This window comes from Mytilus edulis, chromosome 5 (assembly GCF_963676685.1).
Source record: "Mytilus edulis chromosome 5, xbMytEdul2.2, whole genome shotgun sequence".
Taxonomy (NCBI): domain Eukaryota; kingdom Metazoa; phylum Mollusca; class Bivalvia; order Mytilida; family Mytilidae; genus Mytilus; species Mytilus edulis.
The window spans coordinates 11,269,392-11,292,137 of NC_092348.1; the positions used below are offsets into that span (position 1 = coordinate 11,269,392).

The 22,746-nt window shown below is 34.5% G+C and overlaps 1 protein-coding gene across 2 annotated transcripts in view; it reads left to right on the top strand.

Annotated features, from left to right (window-relative positions):
• The first annotated feature begins 1,906 nt into the window (after positions 1–1,906).
• LOC139522971 (synaptic vesicle membrane protein VAT-1 homolog-like) overlaps positions 1,907–22,746 on the top strand; it is a 33,756-nt gene continuing 12,916 nt past the window's right edge. The window contains exons 1-5 of one of the 2 annotated variants that reach the window (XM_071316661.1): positions 1,907–2,038; positions 2,957–3,134; positions 5,938–6,067; positions 14,784–14,999; positions 18,201–18,343. In XM_071316661.1, the coding sequence (XP_071172762.1) occupies positions 2,029–2,038; positions 2,957–3,134; positions 5,938–6,067; positions 14,784–14,999; positions 18,201–18,343 (677 nt within the window). In that variant the 5' untranslated portion in view covers positions 1,907–2,028. Of the gene's footprint in view, positions 2,039–2,098; positions 2,116–2,956; positions 3,135–5,937; positions 6,068–14,783; positions 15,000–18,200; positions 18,344–22,746 lie in introns of those variants that run through there. The other variant, XM_071316662.1, reaches the window with a different exon arrangement.

The window sequence follows — 22,746 nt, forward strand, 5'->3', positions numbered from 1 at the left end:
AAAACCAAATGATTGGACTTAACTTTTACATAGCTACTACTAATTGTATGATCTTATTAAAGTTAAATTACGGGAGAACATATCCACTATTAGACATTTGCAGAAAGTCTCGGTTCCGACTGTTGACTCCGACTCTGACAGCAAAACATATAGGGGTCGTCTCAAAAATTAATTTAGAAGGCACACTAGATTCATGCTGAGTTCACACGTAATTCGAATTAAATGTACGTGTGAACGAGGCATAGTTATTAGTCCATAAACGGGTCAAAAGGTTCTCCACCGACAATAAGAATCAAAATTTGAATCAAGAGTATCGTAACAGCACATTTCAATCGGATATGTCTAAATGCTCATGCACATGTAAATGAAGCCTGATTTGTTATTCTGATTGATTTGTTCCCCCTCATTTATGCCATAGTTTATAAAAATGTATATAAACTTAACTTTGGTATAAAAAAAAATCCTGTCATCTCAATCTTTTAATCAAAAAGCTTTGCACATTAAAAATATCAATATTTTTTAACAATGCTTAGATAAAATAATTATGGAAAAGATATTTAATGTTTGATGTTTCCTTTGTCTAAGTTGCTAAAACACCCTTTTTACAATTTATGCCGATAGCACGTAGAACTATAGTAAATTTTGGTTGAATGGAAAAGGGTGCGCCCAATTGTCATTCCCGATCTATAAAAAGGGTTCAGGTTTCCAGAATTTGTTTCAAACCACATGTACATGTATATGCTCATCTATTCGAACGTTGATTTCTCAGTATAATACTGTTGTAGATAACAATGGATCCTGTTAGAAAAAAAAATCTTGAGATTTTTCCTGTTTTACATCTTCACCCTCCTGATTCATCGAAGTTTCTGCAACAATTGATTCATGTCATTCTTTAATGAAAAACTTTTATCATAATCGGCATCTTGTAATTACGCCATTTACGCAACAGTAAATCAACAGAAAACCTGATCACCAGAAACGTAAGGGTAAAATTTAAATAAACATTGCAGAATATATATAAAATTCTAGTCAAACATACCATGGGTGACGTATAAAATAAAGTGAGGCACCCAAGATTAAAACTCAGACAAATTGTGGAGACTTGTTCCAGGATTGGTAAACAGAAGAGAAAATAAATCATTGTGTAAAATCTCATTTATCTGTTATTTGCAAATTTTACCTCGAAAAGCTGACTGTTAGTACCTTGTATTATTTTGAGACGAACCCTTCATTTTAACTGTCAGAGTCGGTGTCAACAGTCGGTACCAAGACTGTCTGTACTCTGCCTTGAGTTAAAATCAAATGTATGTAAAAAACGGTTTGTACTTGTGTTGTGTTTATCATAATCTATATATATTAAACTTTGTAAAGGTTATGGTCATGTTTTCGGAGTTGTTAAAATGTAGATGATATAGTGTGCTTGGTTGTTTTTGTAAGACCTGAACTGACTGTTATATATATACAACCGATAACCTTTGTCTGAATATAAGACCTGTTTCAACCCATCACTGTTACTCGGAAAAGTGGCTTTACTCAGTCGCTTATGGTAAGAAATACATAAGAAAATACCTGTACCAAGTCAGGAATATGACAGTTGTTATCCATTCGTTTGATGTGTTTGAGCTTTTAGTTTTGCTATTTGATTAGGGACTTTCCTTTTTGAATAATCCTCGGAGTTCAGTATTTTTGTGAATTAACTTTTTATGTTTCAAATGAGGATCGTATGAAAATATTGCCAAAAGTAGCAAGTATGTAAGGACATTAGAATATAATATACCTTGAAGATAAGCTAATGGTATCCTACCTCACTATATATATAGATTTGATATAAGTTGACATTTTTCTAATGTTCGAATTTCGGATTACGTAATACATAGGGTCATATATATAGGCATGCGTATTTACCAAGTTTGTAGCTTACTATACAGGAAAAGATAGATTCATTTGGTCTTCTTTAATTTTTATCTGGACTTTGGGTCCACTTTACATCAAAATTTAGTTTAGTGATACTATATGATGTAGTTGCAAATGCATGGAAGTAAGTTGAGCAGGATTTACGAAAAAAGGACACAAGTTTTACCTATATTTTTAGTGTAGGATTATTTTAACATGCATGTGAGTTTTTTAAGTTAAAAATTTAGCAACCATGCAAAAGCAGACCAGGCTAACCTCTCATTGTGCTCGATATGACAAAAAGTAAAAATATCGAAAATTTCGGAAAGTAAAACTCATAAAAAAAAGTTAAAGATTTAAAGCCTGATTTTATATCATATGAATTTTGAAAAATCGAAATCAGATGTATTTTGTTTTTTTGTGAAATGCATTTACTGGAAATTATTCATAATTTGATAATGAAAAGTTTGATTTTAACTTACATCTGATTTCGATTTTTTGTTTCATAATGTGTGTTGTAAGTACTTGGAATACTGGCTGCGCTTGAAACAATTATATATGTATTAGCTTTCAAAAGCACTTGTAACCCTTGCACGTAAAACAGCTCCCGTCTTGATCTTGCTTTATACTTTCCGTAGAAATTGATTCATTTAATTAAGCTTTGTATATATATATGCATTAAAAGACCTTAGACCTTGAACAGAACAAGACCTTGTCCAAGAGAAGAAAGATAGATAAAGAATTCACTCAGTGTCCTCAAAACAAATTATCACTTCCAAAACACAAATCAGTAATTGCCTCATACATTACAATATAGTGTAATTAATACTTTTTTCCCTTTTCAATTATCTTTCCACATAACTAAGAATATATCCAACCAATTATACAATGTAGTGATTAGATACATCGTATAAAACTGTCCACATCGATCTGTTATCCTGTCACCGAGCCTCGGGATCGATATTTCTTCGGAGTTGGCCTTCCGTTGTAGTTATTTCTCAATCAGATCCTACGTTTCTTTTCTAACTACCATTTGTTAGTGTGATTTTTGTTATCATGACAGAACCGTCCACAGAAATGGCTGGCGAAGGAAAAGCCGCAGACGACAGTAGTGCACCAAAAGGAAAGCAAATGAGGACTATTGTTTTGACAGGATTTGGAGGAGTTAAAATGTTGAAAACTCAACAAAAATCGGAACCAACACCTAATGAAGGAGAAGTGCTGATACGAGTCAAAGCATGGTAAACAAAATCTAACATCGATTTTCTATAGATTTATTTTGTTTTGATATGTTAATGCAATCTTCAACATATTGTGCTGTTTTATATCCTTTTACATTATTTTTGTGAAGCTTTAATAGGCTTATTCCTCTCAGATAAATGAATTGATGACTTGATTTATTTTTCTGGGCTAAATATTTACAGTTAACTTTGTTACTTTTGAACCATATGGTAATCTTTAATTTATATTCACTGTTTACAACTAAAGTTAACACAACCCGTATATCTGCAACAACGTGAACAAAAACATATCCCAGAGGAAAAAGATGTTCTCTTTGAAGCAAAATGAAATTAATGAAAATATAAGCAGTTTCATCTTCCAAAAAAAAAAAGCAAAAAATATTTTTTATCCATATGGTATTCTTTAATTTACATTTACTATTTGACGTTAAAACAACTGGTAAAGTTTCAACAATACCAATTAAAAAAAATCCCCCCAAAAATAATGTGTTCTCTTTTAAGCCCAATAGAACAAATGCTAGAATATATCCTTTAATACGATTTTACCGAATTTCATCAGCCGTACATATGTTATTTGACCTATATCAGGGTTGGAAGCAAGATTTTTGAAAGGGGCAATTCCCGATAATTTAAAACATTATTTTGGACGATTTTATACTAGAAACTTGTAAATATCGTTCCAAAAAAATGGCGATCAAAAAGGGGCGATACGCACTTTGCGCGTTTATTGGAACCACCACTGGAGTCTGATTATCAAAATAACTTACGACTTAGATTGATTTTAAGTCATCATAGGCGAATCCAGGGGACCCCGGCCTCCCCCTTTTTGTTGGAAAAATCTGGTTAATTATATAGGGAATCACCGAAGAATGACTGGAAATGTTCATGTATTTGAGATTTCATTTGAATCATGTCTATATTTATCAACGCAGTGACTTCTGAGTGGATGGTTCCCCTGATAGTCCATCAACAGTGTTATCGTAAACTCAATGGATTATTTTTTCATCTTATTATTATTACTATGACTACCAGATGTTTATTGAAAATGGCTGTTGACCCATATGCAAAACAAAGTCTTAAGTTGACAGATAATTCAGAAAGTAAACACTCAATGTTGAATTTTGATATCTTGATCAATATGTGTAACATCTTGGGTTGACACTTGGACAAATCAAACACGGATGGAAGTGAACGGGAAATACTGTATTAACGTGAACGAACGTATAAATTGATAAGGTTTAGCTTCACTGTTTCATCTTCATCATCATCACCGTCGACGTCGTCATTGTCATCATCATCATCATCGGCGTCGTCTTTATCATCAACATCATCCTCTTTCCGATCATTTTTACGATTTCATTGAGTTTAGGTGTCAGACCACCAATTAAAAATCCCTATCTGTCCAACCAAATTTTACAATTTTTACAGCTTTCTAAATATTTTACCTTAAGTTTAACTTCAAGGAAACCAGGTATATCATAGTTTAACTTCAAGGAAACCAGGTATATCATAGTTTAACTTCAAGGAAACCAGATATATCATGAATTGAACATACATGACCTTTCTACTGGCCAATTTTCAACCAATGTTTAAAGTCTTATAAGAAATTTCTGATCTTGAAAACACAGGTACTACCAAAATAACTCCCGGTTTTCTGGAAATCTTAAATCAGTGTACTATGTAACGCATTATACCTGCATTTTTAACACAAACTCATAGACAAGTGAATTTTGGCTCAAAATGGTCTAAATATATTTCCCTTTCACCAAAAGTTTCATTTCTGCAAATCTTTTGGTTAGTTTAAGTAAACAATGACATCAAAAGCACTATTTTGTGTAAGAGTAGGACTAAATTGGAGGGAGTAATTGGTGGTCTGACACCTTTTTAAGCTCAGGTATATTATCTGCTAGGAAGAATGCAATATCGTTATAAAAAACGGGGTATCACATCGTATTTTTTTACGGTGATGTTGTTTATGAAGCCCGTAAATTTAGATACGATCCATGCAAACTAGTTGATCCTTTGAATAAACTTATTCTGAACGTAACTTACGATGCATTACTGTATAAGCACATTAATGACACCTCAATATTCTAAATCCTGTCGATACTGTTTACTTATACTTTGGAAATGCGCAAGGCCGTGCATTTATCAGACAGTTTATTTACACTAAATCCGTTGGATGTGGAATGAGTGATACTTTGATCCTGATTGATTGATCGATTGATAGGTATTTAATGCCACTTTCATCACTATTGTTCTATTTCGTGGCGGTCAGTTTTAATTGATGGAGGAAGCTGGGGTGCCTGGAGAGAACCACCTTCCTTCAGTAGGAAAAAAGAGAATCCAAGCCAATTAAGATTGGACTTAAATGCACGTTGCCTTTTTTATTGGCTTTGTTAGTTGTTTTGTGCCTTGTATCGATCTTTTGAGTTCAACCAATTGCTACTGGTTGTTCAAGTCTGTTCTTATGATTTGCTGTTACACCACTGTCCCTGGTTAGGGGAGGATTGAGCACTCACAAACATGTTTAACCTCAGTTTAGTTGTCGTCGATAGTTCATATCTGTCATTTTCGTTTTTCGTAATTTGTTTTGTAATTATCGTTTTAATTATTTTACATTTTTTATTGCCGACTATAAAGTATGTGTTTTTCTCCTTTACGAATTCCGTATGGTTGCCTAGTACCGAAACACTGGCTGCTGGGCGGAATGATGATGACACTGTTTTGTATGTAATTGCAAGTTGTGAAATTCTGTCTTTATATAAATTAAATCGCACTGTAAGTTTTTCTTATTTTTCAGTGGACTTAATTTTTTTGATCTGATGGTTCGTCAAGGCATTCTAGACAACCCACCTAAAACTCCCATAACGATGGGATTTGAGTGTTCAGGAGAGGTAGAGGCAGTCGGAGGAGATACAACAGGATTTAAGGTACGTGCTTTAACTAAGTTTCGATGTTAATTAAGGCGTCAGAGAAGATACAGCATGGTTCAATGTAGGTGTTGTAATTACTATGATTCGAGGCTGCAACAGGGTTTGGGGTGCGTGCTTTAAATGGCTACATTTTGAGGTTGAGGACATCGGAGGAGAACAGGGTTAAAGACAGGTGTTTCATCTAATTTTACATGCCTACATGACTCAGACATACTATATTCTTTTGTAGCTTGCTGACATCACAGAACAATTCCCGCCTTAAATTTGAATTTTATTAACAAAAAGGTTTAATGAAGTCTGTTTTGGCAAAGTCAATTTTCATTACTATATATATCATGGCTATATGATACACATCATTTCATTAAGTATAACAGGCCTAAAATTGTGATAAATCAAAGGTTAAACTACCAAGACAAGTACATTTATAAAGGTATCCTTACTTTACTATTTACTTAATAGCTTAGTTTTAGCTCTTTAGTCATCTGAGCTTGCTTTCATTTTGGGTCTTTGGCTATAAAAACAGGTATTACCCATCATCCCATTATAATGCCGAATTTTTACCAATGACCGTATCCATTCCATTGATTTACTATAGACAACGATAAAGGAATACATACGTTTCGAATACTAGTATATCGATATTTTAACACTGTCATAGATGTCACATCATGCTCTCTGGTCGACTTTGATTTTCACACATTGTATCATGGTTTAGTTCAGTTTTTTGTATTTGTCAAAGCTTGAAAGTCTAAAATAGTGCATTATAAAGAAAAAAAAACGTACTTTCAATTGTTGTCTCTTTGACACATTCCCCATTTCCATTCACAATTTTATTTCAGTATAGAACTGATTTCGGTAACAAAACTATTTTTTTTTGTAAATATTCGGAATTGATTTCAAATTGCAATTAATCATAGACAGCTCACGTTTAAAATTAGACCAACAGTTTCAGTTTCTTCATTCTACAATGTTTGAAACATACTTCAGATCATTTCCTTAAATTTTGGAAGTCAACGGCCAACCAGACTTTTTACTCACCGCATTGACACCAGATCCTGGGGGAGATCCCGGATTTATTGTAAGAAGAGCGGCGAGCCGAGCGGACCGAGTCACATTTTTTAGCTCACCTGGCCCGAAGGGCCAAGTGAGCTTTTCTCATCACTTGGCGTCCGGCGTCCGTCGTCGTCCGGCGTCGTCCGTCGTCCGTCGTCCGTCGTCCGTCGTCGTTAACTTTTACAAAAATCTTCTCCTCTGAAACTACTGGGCCAAATTTAACCAAACTTGGCCACAATCATCATTGGGGTATCTAGTTTAAAAAATGTGTTCGGTTACCCGGCCAACCAACCAAGATGGCCGCCATGGCTAAAAATAGAACATAGGGGTCAAATGCAGTTTTTGGCTTATAACTCTGAAACCGAAGCATTTAGAGCAAATCTGACAGGGGTTAAATTGTTTATTAAGTCAAGATCTATCTGCCCTAAAATTTTCAGACGAAACGGACAACCGGTTGTTGGGTTGCTGCCCCTGAATTGGCAATTTTAAGGAAATTTTGCCGTTATATGGTTATTATCTTGAATATTATTATAGATAGAGATAAACTGTAAACAGCAATAATGTTCAGCAAAGTAAGATCTACAAATAAGTCAACATGACCGAAATGGTCAGTTGACCCATATAGGAGTAATTGCCCTTTATAGTCAATTTTTAACCATTTTTCGTAAATCTTAGTAATCTTTTACAAAAATTTTCTCCTCTGAAACCACTGGGCCAAATTTATCCAAACTTGGCCACAATTATCTTTGGGGTATCTAGTTTAAAAAATGTGTCCAGGGACCCGGCCAACCAACCAAGATGGCCGCCATGGCTAAAAATAGAACATAGGGGTAAAATGCAGTTTTTGGCTTATAACTTAAAAACCAAAGCATTAAGAGCAAATCTGACATTAAAAAATTGTTTATCAGGTCAAGATCTATCTACCCTGAAATTTTCAGATGAATCTGACAACCTGTTGTTGGGTTGCTGCCCCTGAATTGGTAATTTTAAGGAAATTTTACTGTTTTTGGTTATTATCTTGAAAATTATTAAAGATAGAAATAAACTGTAAACAGCAATAATGTTCAGCAAAGTAAGATTTACAAATAAGTCAACATGACCGAAATGGTCAGTTGACCCATATAGGAGTTATTGCCCTTTATAGTCAATTTTTAACCATTTTTCGTAAATCTTAGTAATCTTTTACAAAAATCTTCTCCTCTGAAACTACTGGGCCAAATTAATCCAAACTTATCCACAATCATCTTTTGGGTATCTAGTTTAAAAAGTGTGTCCGATGACCCGGCCATCCAACCAAGATGGCTGCCATGGCTAAAAATAGAACATAGGGGTCAAATGCAGTTTTTGGCTTATAACTCTGAAACCGAAGCATTTAGAGCAAATCTGACATGGGGTTAAATTGTTTATTAAGTCAAGATCTATCTGCCCTAAAATTTTCAGACGAATCGGACAACCGGTTGTTGGGTTGCTGCCCCTGAATTGGCAATTTTAAGGAAATTTTGCCGTTATATGGTTATTATCTTGAATATTATTATAGATAGAGATAAACTGTAAACAGCAATAATGTTCAGCAAAGTAAGATCTACAAATAAGTCAACATGACCGAAATGGTCAGTTGACCCATATAGGAGTTATTGCCCTTTATAGTCAATTTTTAACCATTTTTCGTAAATCTTAGTAATCTTTTACAAAAATCTTCTCCTCTGAAACTACTGGGCCAAATTAATCCAAACTTATCCACAATCATCTTTTGGGTATCTAGTTTAAAAAATGTGTCCGATGACCCGGCCATCCAACCAAGATGGCCGCCATGGCTAAAAATAGAAGATAGGGGTAAAATGCAGTTTTTGGCTTATAACTCAAAAACCAAAGCCTTTAGAGCAAATCTGACAGGGGGATAAATTGTTTATCAGGTCAAGATCTATCTGCCCTGAAATTTTCAGATAAATCGGACAACCCGTTGTTGGGTTCTTGCCCCTGAATTGGTAATTTTAAGGAAATTTTACTGTTTTTGGTTATTATCTTGAAAATTATTATAGATAGAAATAAACTGTAAACAGCAATAATGTTCAGCAAAGTAAGATTTACAAATAAGTCAACATGACCGAAATGGTCAATTGACCCCCTAAGGAGTTATTGTCCTTTATAGTCAATTTTCAACAATTTTTATAAAATTTGTAAATTTTTACTAACATTTTCCACTGAAACTACTGGGCCAACTTCATTATAGATAGAGATAATTGTAAGCTGCAAGGATGTTCAGTAAAGTAAGATGTACAAACACATCACCATCACCAAAATACAATTTTGTCATGAATCCATCTGCTTCCTTTGTTTAATAGTCACATAGACCAAGGTGAGCGACACAGGCTCTTTAGAGCCTCTAGTTTTTAATAGTTATCATGTCAAACATAGATATATTAAAATAATAAAGCAGTAACCAATTCAAAGGGACACAGTGGGTCGGGGATGGGCATTACCGCTGCTCCCTGTTGGACACAGTGGGTCGGGGATGGGCATTACCGCTGTTCCCTATTGGACACAGTGGGTCGGGGATGGGCAATACCGCTGCTCCCTATTGGACACAGTGGGTCGGGGATGGGCAATACCGCTGCTCCCTATTGGACACAGTGGGTCGGGGATGGGCATTACCGCTGCTCCCTATTGGACACAGTGGGTCGGGGATGGGCATTACCGCTGCTCCCTGTTGGACACAGTGGGTCGGGGATGGGCATTACCGCTGCTCCCTGTTGGACACAGTGGGTCGGGGATGGGCATTACCGCTGCTCCCTGTTGGACACAGTGGGTCGGGGATGGGCATTACCGCTGCTCCCTATTGGACACAGTGGGTCGGGGATGGGCATTACCGCTGCTCCCTATTGGACACAGTGGGTCGGGGATGGGCAATACCGCTGCTCCCTATTGGACACAGTGGGTCGGGGATGGGCATTACCGCTGCTCCCTATTGGAAACAGTGGGTCGGGGATGGGCATTACCGCTGCTCCCTGTTGGACACAGTGGGTCGGGGATGGGCATTACCGCTGCTCCCTGTTGGACACAGTGGGTCGGGGATGGGCATTACCGCTGCTCCCTGTTGGACACAGTGGGTCGGGGATGGGCATTACCGCTGCTCCCTATTGGACACAGTGGGTCGGGGATGGGCATTACCGCTGCTCCCTGTTGGACACAGTGGGTCGGGGATGGGCATTACCGCTGCTCCCTATTGAATCTGATCTGAATTAATTTGTATATCAATGTATTTCATTTTCCATTAAAAACAAACAACAAAATAAATTGAGATTTTGCTAACTAAATTGAATAATCCTATTCTGAAAACCCCAAGCTTTTGATATCGACAGATTTTTGAGATTATAGTACATTTTGTCACTGAACTAGAAGATATAGTATAGTTTATTCCTCTTTTTTTAAATAGACTGATCTGAATTTCCAGCATCAGTCAATTCCTAGACATCAATTAACAAAAAAGCCAAAGTCAGAACTTTCTAATATTGAATGTTTGATATTAATATGAATAAGTTAGGAACAAATGATCAATAATTAGGGTTAGTTTAAAATTATATTCCTCGACTGGTTAATTGCTACTTTGATCCTATAAAAAGGTGTCACCATTAATATAATAAATGTCTATGACGAATAATATATACCACAAAATTGCACTTAATGGTCAAGCATATAATGTACAAATTTATTTGATTTCTTTTGAGAATGTATGCAAATAGGCATGATATGTGCAGCGTTGAACATCCAAGGTAATATTTGTTATAGCTAAACATGCGTTTCGTGCAGGTTTACAAGAGTATTATGGCGAGTTAAATAAAAATAGAAGACATATATCGATTTGACTGTGGTCCGAACACCTACACTATCCGCTGTCAGAATCATTTATCACCATTTGAAATATTCTGTTCGTGACACTACTCCTAGTAACTAAAAATCGTACAATGATTGATAATGTTTCTGCTTAAAGCATACGTCGGTGATAAATGTTGAAAACACACGTATGAATGAAAGTTACATAGAAAGGTTTGTGACTCAAGATTTGGACCATATCTCGCCATCAATCAATTAACTTCATACAAATTCTGCACATTCATCAAAATCTACTTTTGAACATTTATCTGTGAAAGACAGGATGGCTATTTTAAGATCAAATTATGCGTTGTATTGATTTACTTGTATTCATTTGACATATGTAGAAAGTTGATTTTGTGTTTTCCATAATATAACAAATCCCTGGACAAGAATAGCTTATATAATTAATGTGGAAAGAAGAAGGTTCAATTATGACTGTCTGTTCTATTCTTTAAAGACACCAAGTCAGTTTAAGAATCGACTGCCTGTTAAATAAAGTAGAAAGTAAATGGAAATGAATTCATTTTTATTTAAAAAAAAACATGCTCCTTTAAAACAAAATTATTAAAAAAATAAATCCCCCTCTTTTTTTTTCTTTTTTTTAAATTTTCTTAAGAGTTGCATGGAGTAGTATTTGTTACTTTGTTACAAAGGAGTCAGTATTTACCTTCCAGGTCATGTACTATGTACTAAAAAAAAATTAACAGAACAAGCATTCAAAGTAGATTTCTTTTAAAAACGAATATTAATTATGTTTTAAACAACGATTTCATCTTTCCATAAGGTGTTTTGCCTAGTTTTTTTAATTTAGTTTTAGGGTAGTTTCTTCTGGTTTCGACACAATAAGAGTGCGCTACATTAGCATTTAACAGCTATCAGTCCATCAATCAATAAAAAGCGAGGTGAGATATATCAAGTAAAATGAAGAACGACCGAAAGGTGGCGTACAAACTCCCTTTATAAATTATTTATAATAATCAGTTTCTCAATAGTCCTCATACCCATTCCCACCAATATTACCACTGTAACAGCTAAACTTCATGAGTGTACATGCAGTTCACACAATCTAAATTTGATATTGTATAAACGTAGAAACAAATTATATGTGTCTATGGCAGAGACCAGACAATTGCAATAAACACAATAGGAAGATTCATTAGAGGGGGTCTCCCAGGATGATTTCTTTTTTAAAAGACTGTTACCCGAATTGCTATGTTTGGTAGGGGCTAAAATATTCATTGCATAAGGCCATTTCAAATTATTGCATGATGCAAGGGTTCTTGAACGTGCACAGAACGTGATTACAACGTGATTACTATTCCCGTATGGAGATCGAATTTGAATGGTCGTGGTTGCGTAGTTATGCCTCCCACACAGACATTCAGTCGCGACCATGATTTCTTGTCAAATTTTCCCTTGATATACAAAAAAATCATCTTACGTTTAATAAAATTTAGAAAAGAGATTTTCGTGGTTTATTTGAGTATTAATGCAAAAAAAAAAATATTAACGTCAAACTTGATTATTATTTTTCATCATTTTAGACATTTTAGACTAAATACGCTGCGATATGAAAGATGCTTATCGTTGATCCCCACCCCCTGAATATATCCATCTCATCGTGATTAAAAATATTTGATGTGAAAACATGTAAAATATTACCGTGTCGTTCATATGGTAATAACTTAAACTTTCTGTAACCTATTTTATGACGAATACACATGTTGATAGTTAAGTCGAATTCGGATAAAAGACAGACTTACAATCATCACATGAGGTCAATGGGAGGTCACACTAAATATGGCAATGATGAGATTAGAGAAGAATATACAATACTCAAGTAGTCAAAGGGCTCTTGTAAGTTGATCGACTTTAACAAAGAAATAAATGGTAGATTACTTTGACTCTCATCGCCAACATAGATTTATCGACTGTTTTCTTATTTCAGTAAATATACCTAAATAGAAAAAAAAACCAATGTATTGGTTACTTTGCAGTAAAAACTGCACTGGAATATATTCCCAACATGGAAAATATTCCCAACATGGAAAATATTCCCAACATGGAAAAACCTAATATTCGATTACCTTTAAAATAAGTTTAGATTTTCTCTCAAGAACTTATTGACAGACACTTTACCATTCGAGATAAAACAGGACTTAATTAGTGTTGTCAAAATCGACATTTTCGAACGCCCACGATATTGTACATTTTAACATCGCAATTGAAAAAGCTTACAATGTAATTTTTTCTATTAACTGAGAAATCGTTATAGCTATCAGTTGATTAAATAATGATTTTGCCAGAATTATTTCTCTCATAGGCATCAGTGTGTTGTCCTTTTGATGCTGTCTTCAATATTCCCATTACGTAATAACAGTTTATTGCCGTTTTTAGACACAACTACTCAATTTTTGATGCGAAGAATATGGTTAATTAGCATTTGCTTGCAGGTTTTTGTAAAAGTTATTTTAAACCATGGCTGCAATATAATATTTTCAGTAATATTTCACTTTTAGTTGTCCCTTAGCGAGTGCTAGGTACAAACGATGAAACAGCAATACATGGGGCATTGTTATCGATGTATATGGGCATCTTCACTATTATAATAGAAATAACATTATTTTTGTTACTCGGGAATTTTAACTTATATGATGATTTGTATCCATGGCTCGATAGAAAACAAGATTACGCTTTGCAGTCAGATTGGAAGAAGCCATCGACATTGCTACCAATATGACCGTCTTATCTTTATTCTATTTAAACGATATCTTAATATGTTAATACGATATCTTATTAACTAAATGATGTATCTTGTTAATTGATCAACACTAAATACACTAAATAAGATATCTTATAGATTAAATAAAATATCTTACAAAACAGTTTATAAAGATATATTATTCAGTTTCAAGTATCTCATTTAGTTATTGAATATCTTATTTAGATAAATGATGTCTTGTTTATTTTAAAATATATCATATAAACTATATAAGATATCTTTTATATATTTTTTTCAGAGATCTTATTTAATTTGAAATTAATAAGATATCTTATAAACTAATTGAGATATCTTACATTCCATTTGTTGGATGTGTTATAGCTTTAGGTTTTGCCATTTGATTAGGGACTTTCCCATTTGAATTTTCCTCGGTGTTCAATATTTTTGTGATTTTACTTTTTACATAATGTTATAAGATATCTTGAAATTGAATAAATAATAAAACTGGTTGCTATATATACGTAGATATACGTATAAGTATTCATGGCGAAATCAAACCGAATGTACCACACATTCTGAAATGCAATTCATTGACTTTATTTAAGGTTGTTTGCTATTTTGCTATTTTATGTTTTAGCCGGAAAAACACGTACGTGACCATATCTTTTCTTTATATATTCTCAAAGCAATTTCTAAAGGCTATATTCTCTTAATTTATTTTTACAATTCTATCATTTAGTTGAGCTTCTAATATCATAACGATGTTTTTTTCCTGTATAAGCCATACAAAATATGTCATTTTGTCACAACAAGTATCTTGAGAAAATGCATGGTAACCAATTTTTTTTAAATATTTTTGAGCAAATCATGATATACTAGGTTTTGGCAAAGTATGAACAAGTTCTGTCATTTTTAATTTATACGCCCATACCACCTTACTTTGTATTTGCGTTTTCCTAACGTGTAGTATTGCCTATTAGTAGAATTCAATCTTAAGGCATGCATATTTCTGAGTCTTTTGTTGATGTATTATTTCATACTTACCAGAATATGTTTTATTTCCAGGTTGGAGACAGGGTTATTGGTTTTTGTGATTACAATGCTTGGGCAGAGGCCGTTGTACTTCCTGCTCAGTTGGTGTACAAAATGCCAGACAATATGAGCTATCAAGACGGTGCTGCATTAGCGATGAACTACTTAACTGCTTATATCATGTTGTTTGACATGGCCAACCTGAGGAAAGGACAATCTGTGTTTGTTCATTCTGTTGGTGGTGGTGTGGTAAGTTGTTTACAATATATTTTAGAGACTTAGTTTGTTCACTTCTTTCCACCATGTACTTGTAAGGCTTTCACTTTTACTCCGTTTGTTCAGTAACTTCATTTGTTTAGGCATATTCTTTTTAATGTATACTAGTATTGCGTCCGATGCTTGAGCTTCATACATGACAAGACATTTAAAAAATGTCTGTTTTAAATGTCTGTATCTTGTATGGGTAATTATGTTAGTTAACGCAAAATGGTGGTAGAATAACACTGACTTTGATAAACAAACTTAAATTTGGGTGAAATGTAAAAAAAGTTAATGGTTGTCTCAAACAATCAGAATTAAATAGAAAATATCTTTTAAAAGTTAGTTTTCAGAATCCAAGCAAATATTGATTATCTGAGCTCATTTCAAGAGAGAAACTTCATCATTGGTTGCCTTTTGTATATATATATATATATATATATGAATTTTTGGAAGGAACTGTGTAAGGAATTTGGTGGATTTATTTACAATTGCTCTGCTAAAAACTAGTTCAGCTAGTCTGTCATAGTTTTTTTTTTTAAATTATATACAAGGCAAAAGAGACCAAAGGAATATTTAAACTTCAATGTTCCTAAATGTCGTAACTTCAATCCCGGCACTTTTCCCGAATGTGACCTACCGAATTAGACTGATTACCGGGTGTGTACTTACATGAACAACACGACGGGTGCCACATGTGGGGAAGGAACTACCAACCCTTCCGGAGTATCCGAGATTAACCCTCCTTTTCCTCGTGGTGCTCAGTCTTTAGTTTTTTTTCTTGTGTTTTGTCTGTCCGTCGTTTTTGTTCTTTTGTAATTTTATTGTCAGTATATATGTTTTCGAAAAGAGAGGTGAAAGAATACTAGCGGTACATTGAAAACTCATAAGTCGAAAATAAACTGACAACGCCATGGCTCAAAAAGAAAAAGACAAGCAGACAAACTATAGTATACAAAATACAAAATACAACCTATAAACCTATAAACTGAGGAACACGAACCCAACCAAAACCTTGGGGTGATCTCAGGTGCTCCGGAAGGGGTATATGTGACATCTATCGTATTGCTTTTGTTAGTAACAACTGGGTGATTAACCTTTTTCGGTAGGCCACGTTCAAGGGAAACAGGGCGGGAATGTGGTTACATTTTTTAACCGTAATCATCGATGAAACGGTATTCAATGACGGTCAACCAACTCGTGATGGCGTCCGTAAAATGTTCGAAGGGAAGATTTCAACTTCACCACTAAGAACTCTTGTTTTAATAGCTTCCTTCCCAGCAGCAACCCTCAATCAATAATTTTTTTTATAGGAAATGCAAATTCTGGAATATCGTTCCAACTGGCAAATCATTCATGTGCAGGCGCTGCTGGAATGTTGCTACATAGAAATGGAAAGTTCACAATTTAAAAGTTAAAGTAATTCATAATTAGACCGTTAGTTACTTGTTTGAAATGTTTTACATTTTTCATGTTGGAGTCTTTTATAGCCAACTATACGGTATGGGTTATCTCATTTTTGAAGACCATACAAATGCTTAAGTACTACATTCTTATTTTTACTCTGACGGATAGTTGTCTCATTGACAATCATACCATATATGTCCTAATATTTATATTAACATATTTTGTATACCCTTGTCCATTGTTAAAGACTGTATATTAGATGTTTTTTTTTGTTGTTTTTGTTTGTTTGCATCGTTTATTACTTTTCTCATTGACATCAACCCTACCACTCCCTTTATTCCTATCGCCTTACCTTTTGGGGCCTTAATCAATATCCGTCAGATTTCAGACATCAAACTCATTAAATGGCTTTGTAATGTCTATTCATATGTACCATAAAAGTTCTTTTATAATGTCATTATTTGACAATATATATTTGCCTCATTTACATCATACGATTTGATATACAATCAATATAGTTCTACTGCGAAGAGATTGCAGAATAACTATTTTGACAGGAAATCACGGAAATCGTCTCCTGATAACCATAAAGTTCCTTTCCCATTAATGACAACGTAATGTTTTAAATATCATAACGCAGTTAGCTCCAGTTCGTGTTAAATATGTCCGATACAAAGTCCATGTTATATTCATGCAATGTTATGAAGGTTTTTCTTGCATATGTCAGACTTTTTACTTTATGCATGATGATGTACCTGGGCTTATTACACCAACATTGTATTATTAGTCTTTGAATGTAGTTAATTCCCAGTTACTGTCGTTGCCCGTCCGGAAAAGTCATCAAAATGAAAATGTGGTTAATCCCTTCTCTTTAGAGGTTGTTATTTTATTGCTAACAATTTGGTTAGTACTTTTTTTTAACGTATCACATAATTGATTGATTGATTGTTGTTTTCTTTACGCCGTATTAGCACAAAAAGGCTATATCGCGGCGATCACATAATTGAAGCTGGTCACTAGTCTCTTTACTATAGTATTTCATTCTCAACTAATTTTTATGCCCCATTTATGGGCATTATGTTTTCTGGTCTGTGCGTCCGTTCGTTCGTCCGTTCGTTCGACCGATCAACTTAAAACTTAGTACACATGTTCCCTATGCTATGATCTTTCTAATTTTAATGCCAAATTAGAGATTTTCCCCCATTTTCACGGTCCACTGAACATAGAAAATGATAGTGCGGATGGGGCATCCGTGTACTGGGGACACATTCTTGTCTTATCATATTGTGTGAACGCTTGTCCATCCTTCAAGAAGACGTAAAGGTCTTGATGGGGGATCCTCATTCATGTATTTTTGTGTGTATCCATTATTCTGTGTCCTATAAACCCCATCCAGATCCTCATATACTAGTATATTAAAATGTTCGTGTCTGTTCTTTTTCCTTCCGAAAATCTTGGTAGGAGGGAGATGCAACGGAAATTTAAATTATGGTTATCATTACTTCTTGTTTGATTGCAAGCGTATTAAAATAACTACTGTAGGATGTGTTTGGATAATTACAGGACGTGTTTTAATAAAGTTTAGTTCCTAATACCATGGTAATTTCGGGGCCTTTTATAGCTGACTGACTATGCGTTATGGGTTTTGCTCATTGTCAAAGGCCATACGATAACTTATAGTTGTTAATTTCTATGGCATTTTAAGTCTAGTGGAGAGTTGTCTCATAGACAATTATACCAAATCTCCTTATTTTCTTATTCTTATATTAACATTATTTTTTGTAGGGACAAGCATTAGGCCAACTGTGTAAGACGGTGGAGAACGTGACGGTATATGGCACAGCTTCTTATTACAAACATGAGTTTGTAAAGGAGAGTGTGGACCATTTATTTGATAGAGTAGTAGATTACTCACAGGAAGTTAGAAAGTAAGAACATTACGATCAAAATATAACAATACTCCAGTGTACAAAATATAAATAAATGTCACATACTTGAATACCAGAGTTCTCGAAAGCTTTCTTTTCCTGGTGGTCCTTGAAGAAATCTGCTGGTCCCCACTATTGTGTCTATTGCAAAATAACAAAATTGTGAAGATACTTGTGAAATTTGGTGGTCAAAACATTTAAGGACCACCACTTTTCGAGGAACTCTGGAATATCGAATTATAAGTAGTCTTATTTTAGATTATAAAAGTGTGCAGAAAAAGGTAATTTTCTCATTACGTTCAATTATTACATTAGATACATTGCAATTCTATATTACCATTATGATACGAAATAGAATAACAATTCATTGCTGGACTAACCCATAGACTCTTATCAATTAATGTTTTACAGATTCATAATTCTATTACAGCGCAACATTTACGTGTTATATTTTTGTAGCACACCCATTCAGGGGTTTACGGTAAATGTCACCCCACTCATTCAGGGGTTTACGGTAATTATTATCTAACTTAATTCAGGGGTTAATGTTGTTTTCTCACTCAATCAGGAGTCAAGGATACCTGTTATCGCACACATTTGCGTTATTTCTCTCATTCAGTGGTTAATGTTAATTGTCATCTTACTCATTCATGGGCTATGTAAATTGTTATCTTACTCATACAGGAGTAAACGGGAATTGTTATCTCATTTTTTCAGGAGTTAATGGTAATTGTTATCTCACTCATTCAGGGATTAATGGTAATTGTTATCTCTCTCATTCAGGTGTTAATGGTAATTGTTATCTCTCTCATTCAGGTGTTAATTGGAATTGTTGTCTCACTCATTCAGGGATTAATGGTAATTGTTAACTCATTCATTTAGGAGTTAATGGTAATTGTTGTCTCACTCATTCAGGGGTAAATGGTAATTGTTTTCTCACTCATTCAGGGGTTAATGGTAATTGTTATCTCACTCATTCAGGGGTTAATGGTAATTGTTATCTCACACATTCTGGGGTTAATGGTAATTGTTATCTCTCTCATTCAGGAGTTAATGGTAATTGTTATCTCACTCGTACAGGGGTTAATGGTAATTGTTATTTCACTCATTCAGGAGTTAATGGTAATTGTTATCTCACTCATTCAGGGGTTAATGGTAATTGTTTTCTCACACATTCAGGTGTTAATGGTAATTGTTTTCTCACACATTCAGGTGTTAATGGTAATTGTTATCTCACTCATTCAGGTGTTAATGGTAATTGTTATCTCACTCATTCAGGTGTTAATGGTAATTGTTTTCTCACTCATTCAGGTGTTAATGGTAATTGTTATCTCACACATTCAGGTGTTAATGTTAATTGTTATCTCACACATTCAGGTGTTAATGGTAATTGTTATCTCACTCATTCAGGAGTTAATGGTAATTGTTATCTCACTCATTCAGGGGTTAATGATAATTGTTATCTCACTCATTCAGGAGTTAATGGTAATTGTTATCTCACTCATCCAGGTGTTAATGGTAATTGTTATCTCTCTCATTCAGGTGTTAATGGTAATTGTTATCTCACTCATTCAGGGGTTTGCGGTAAATGTCATCCCACTCATTCAGGGGTTTACGGTAATTATTATCTAACTTAATTCAGGGGTTAATGTTGTTTTCTCACTCAATCAGGAGTCAAGGATACCTGTTATCGCACACATTTGCGTTATTTCTCTCATTCAGGGGTTAATGTTAATTGTCATCTTACTCATTCATGGGCTATGTAAATTGTTATCTTACTCATACAGGAGTAAACGGGAATTGTTATCTCATTTTTTCAGGAGTTAATGGTAATTGTTATCTCACTCATTCAGGGATTAATGGTAATTGTTATCTCTCTCATTCAGGTGTTAATGGTCATTGTTTTCTCACTCATTCAGGGGTTAATGGTAATTGTTATCTCACTCATTCAGGGGTTAATGGTAATTGTTATCTCACACATTCAGGGGTAAATGGTAATTGTTTTCTCACTCATTCAGGGGTTAATGGTAATTGTTATCTCACTCATTCAGGAGTTAATGGTAATTGTTATCTCTCTCATTCAGGTGTTAATGGTCATTGTTAACTCACTCATTCAGGAGTTAATGGTAATTGTTATCTCACTCATTCAGGAGTTAATGGTTATTGTTATCTCACTCATTCAGGAGTAAATGATAATTGTTATCTCACACATTCAGGGGTTAATGGTAATTGTTATCTCACTCATTCAGGGGTAAATGGTAATTGTTTTCTCACTCATTCAGGAGTTAATGGTAATTGTTATCTCTCTCATTCAGGTGTTAATGGTAATTGTTTTCTCACTCATTCAGGTGTTAATGGTAATTGTTATCTCTCTCATTCAGGAGTTAATGGTAATTGTTATCTCACTCATTCAGGTGTTAATGGTAATTGTTATCTCTCTCATTCAGGAGTTAATGGTAATTGTTATCTCACTCATTCAGGAGTTAATGGTCATTGTTAACTCACTCATTCAGGAGTTAATGGTAATTGTTATCTCACTCATTCAGGAGTTAATGGTTATTGTTATCTCACTCATTCAGGAGTAAATGGTAATTGTTATCTCACACATTCAGGGGTTAATGGTAATTGTTATCTCACTCATTGTTATCTCTCTCATTTAGGAGTTAATTAGGAGATAACTGTATTGTATTTTAAGCTCCGACGGCATCAATTGGGGATTTGATGGTCGCAAATTAAGTTTACTGGCGACGCGTAAGCGGAGACAGTTAACGGGTATTTGCGACCATCAAATCCCCAATTGATGCCGTCGGAGCTTAAAATACAATATTGTTATCTCCATTCTAATGAAACTGACAGAAAACAACGTTAAAACATGTATTTAAAATCTGTCATATGCCGTCTGCGCTTGCGCGTACGTCCCATAGCATCAATTGTCAATTGATGCCATGTAAGAAAGTGACGTTATCCAACCAAAATGAACGTTACAAACGTTGTTGCATTAGAATGGTAATTGTTATCTCACTCATTCAGGAGTTAATGGTAATTGTTATCTCACTCATTCAGGAGTTAATGGTAATTGTTGTCTCACTCATTCAGGAGTTAATGGTAATTGTTATCTCACTCATTCAGGGGTTAATGGTAATTGTTATCTCACTCAATCAGGAGTTAATGGTAATTGTTATCTCTCTCATTCAGGAGTTAATGGTAAATGTTATCTCACTAATTCAGGAGTTAATGGTAATTGTTTTCTCACACATACAGGGGTTAATGGTAATTGTTATCTCACTCATTCAGGTGTTAATGGTAATTGTTGTCTCACACATACAGGGGTTAATGGTAATTGTTATCTCACTCATTCAGGGGTTAATGGTAATTGTTATCTCACTCAATCAGGAGTTAATGGTAATTGTTATCTCTCTCATTCAGGAGTTAATGGTAAATGTTATCTCACTAATTCAGGAGTTAATGGTAATTGTTATCTCACTCATTCAGGAGTTAATGGTAATTGTTTTCTCACTCATTCAGGGGTTAATGGTAATTGTTATCTCACTCATTCAGGTATTAATGGTAATTTTTATCTCACTCATTCAGGTGTTAATGGTAATTGTTATTTCACTCATGCAGGTGTTAATGGTAATAGTTATCTCTATCATTCAGGATTTAATGGTAAATGTTATCTCACTAATTCAGGAGTTTATGGTAATTGTTTTCTCACTCATTCACGTGTTAATGGTAATTGTTATCTCACTCATTCAGGTTTCAATGATAATTGTTATTTCACTCATTCAGGGGTTAATGGTAAATGTCATTCCACTCATTCAGGAGTTAATGGTAATTGTGATCTCACTAATTCAGGTGTTAATGGTAATTGTTATCTCACTCATTCAGGTGTTAATGGTAATTGTTATCTTACTCATTCAGGAGTTAATGGTAATTGTTATCTCACTCATTCAGGTGTTAATGGTAATTGTTATCTCACTCGTACAGGGGTTAATGGTAATTGTTATTTCACTCATTCAGGAGTAAATGGTAATTGTTATCTCACACATTCAGGGGTTAATGGTAATTGTTATCTCACTCATTGTTATCTCTCTCATTTAGGAGTTAATTAGGAGATAACTGTATTGTATTTTAAGCTCCGACGGCATCAATTGGGGATTTGATGGTCGCAAATTAAGTTTACTGGCGACGCGTAAGCGGAGACAGTTAACGGGTATTTGCGACCATCAAATCCCCAATTGATGCCGTCGGAGCTTAAAATACAATATTGTTATCTCCATTCTAATGAAACTGACAGAAAACAACGTTAAAACATGTATTTAAAATCTGTCATATGCCGTCTGCGCTTGCGCGTACGTCCCATAGCATCAATTGTCAATTGATGCCATGTAAGAAAGTGACGT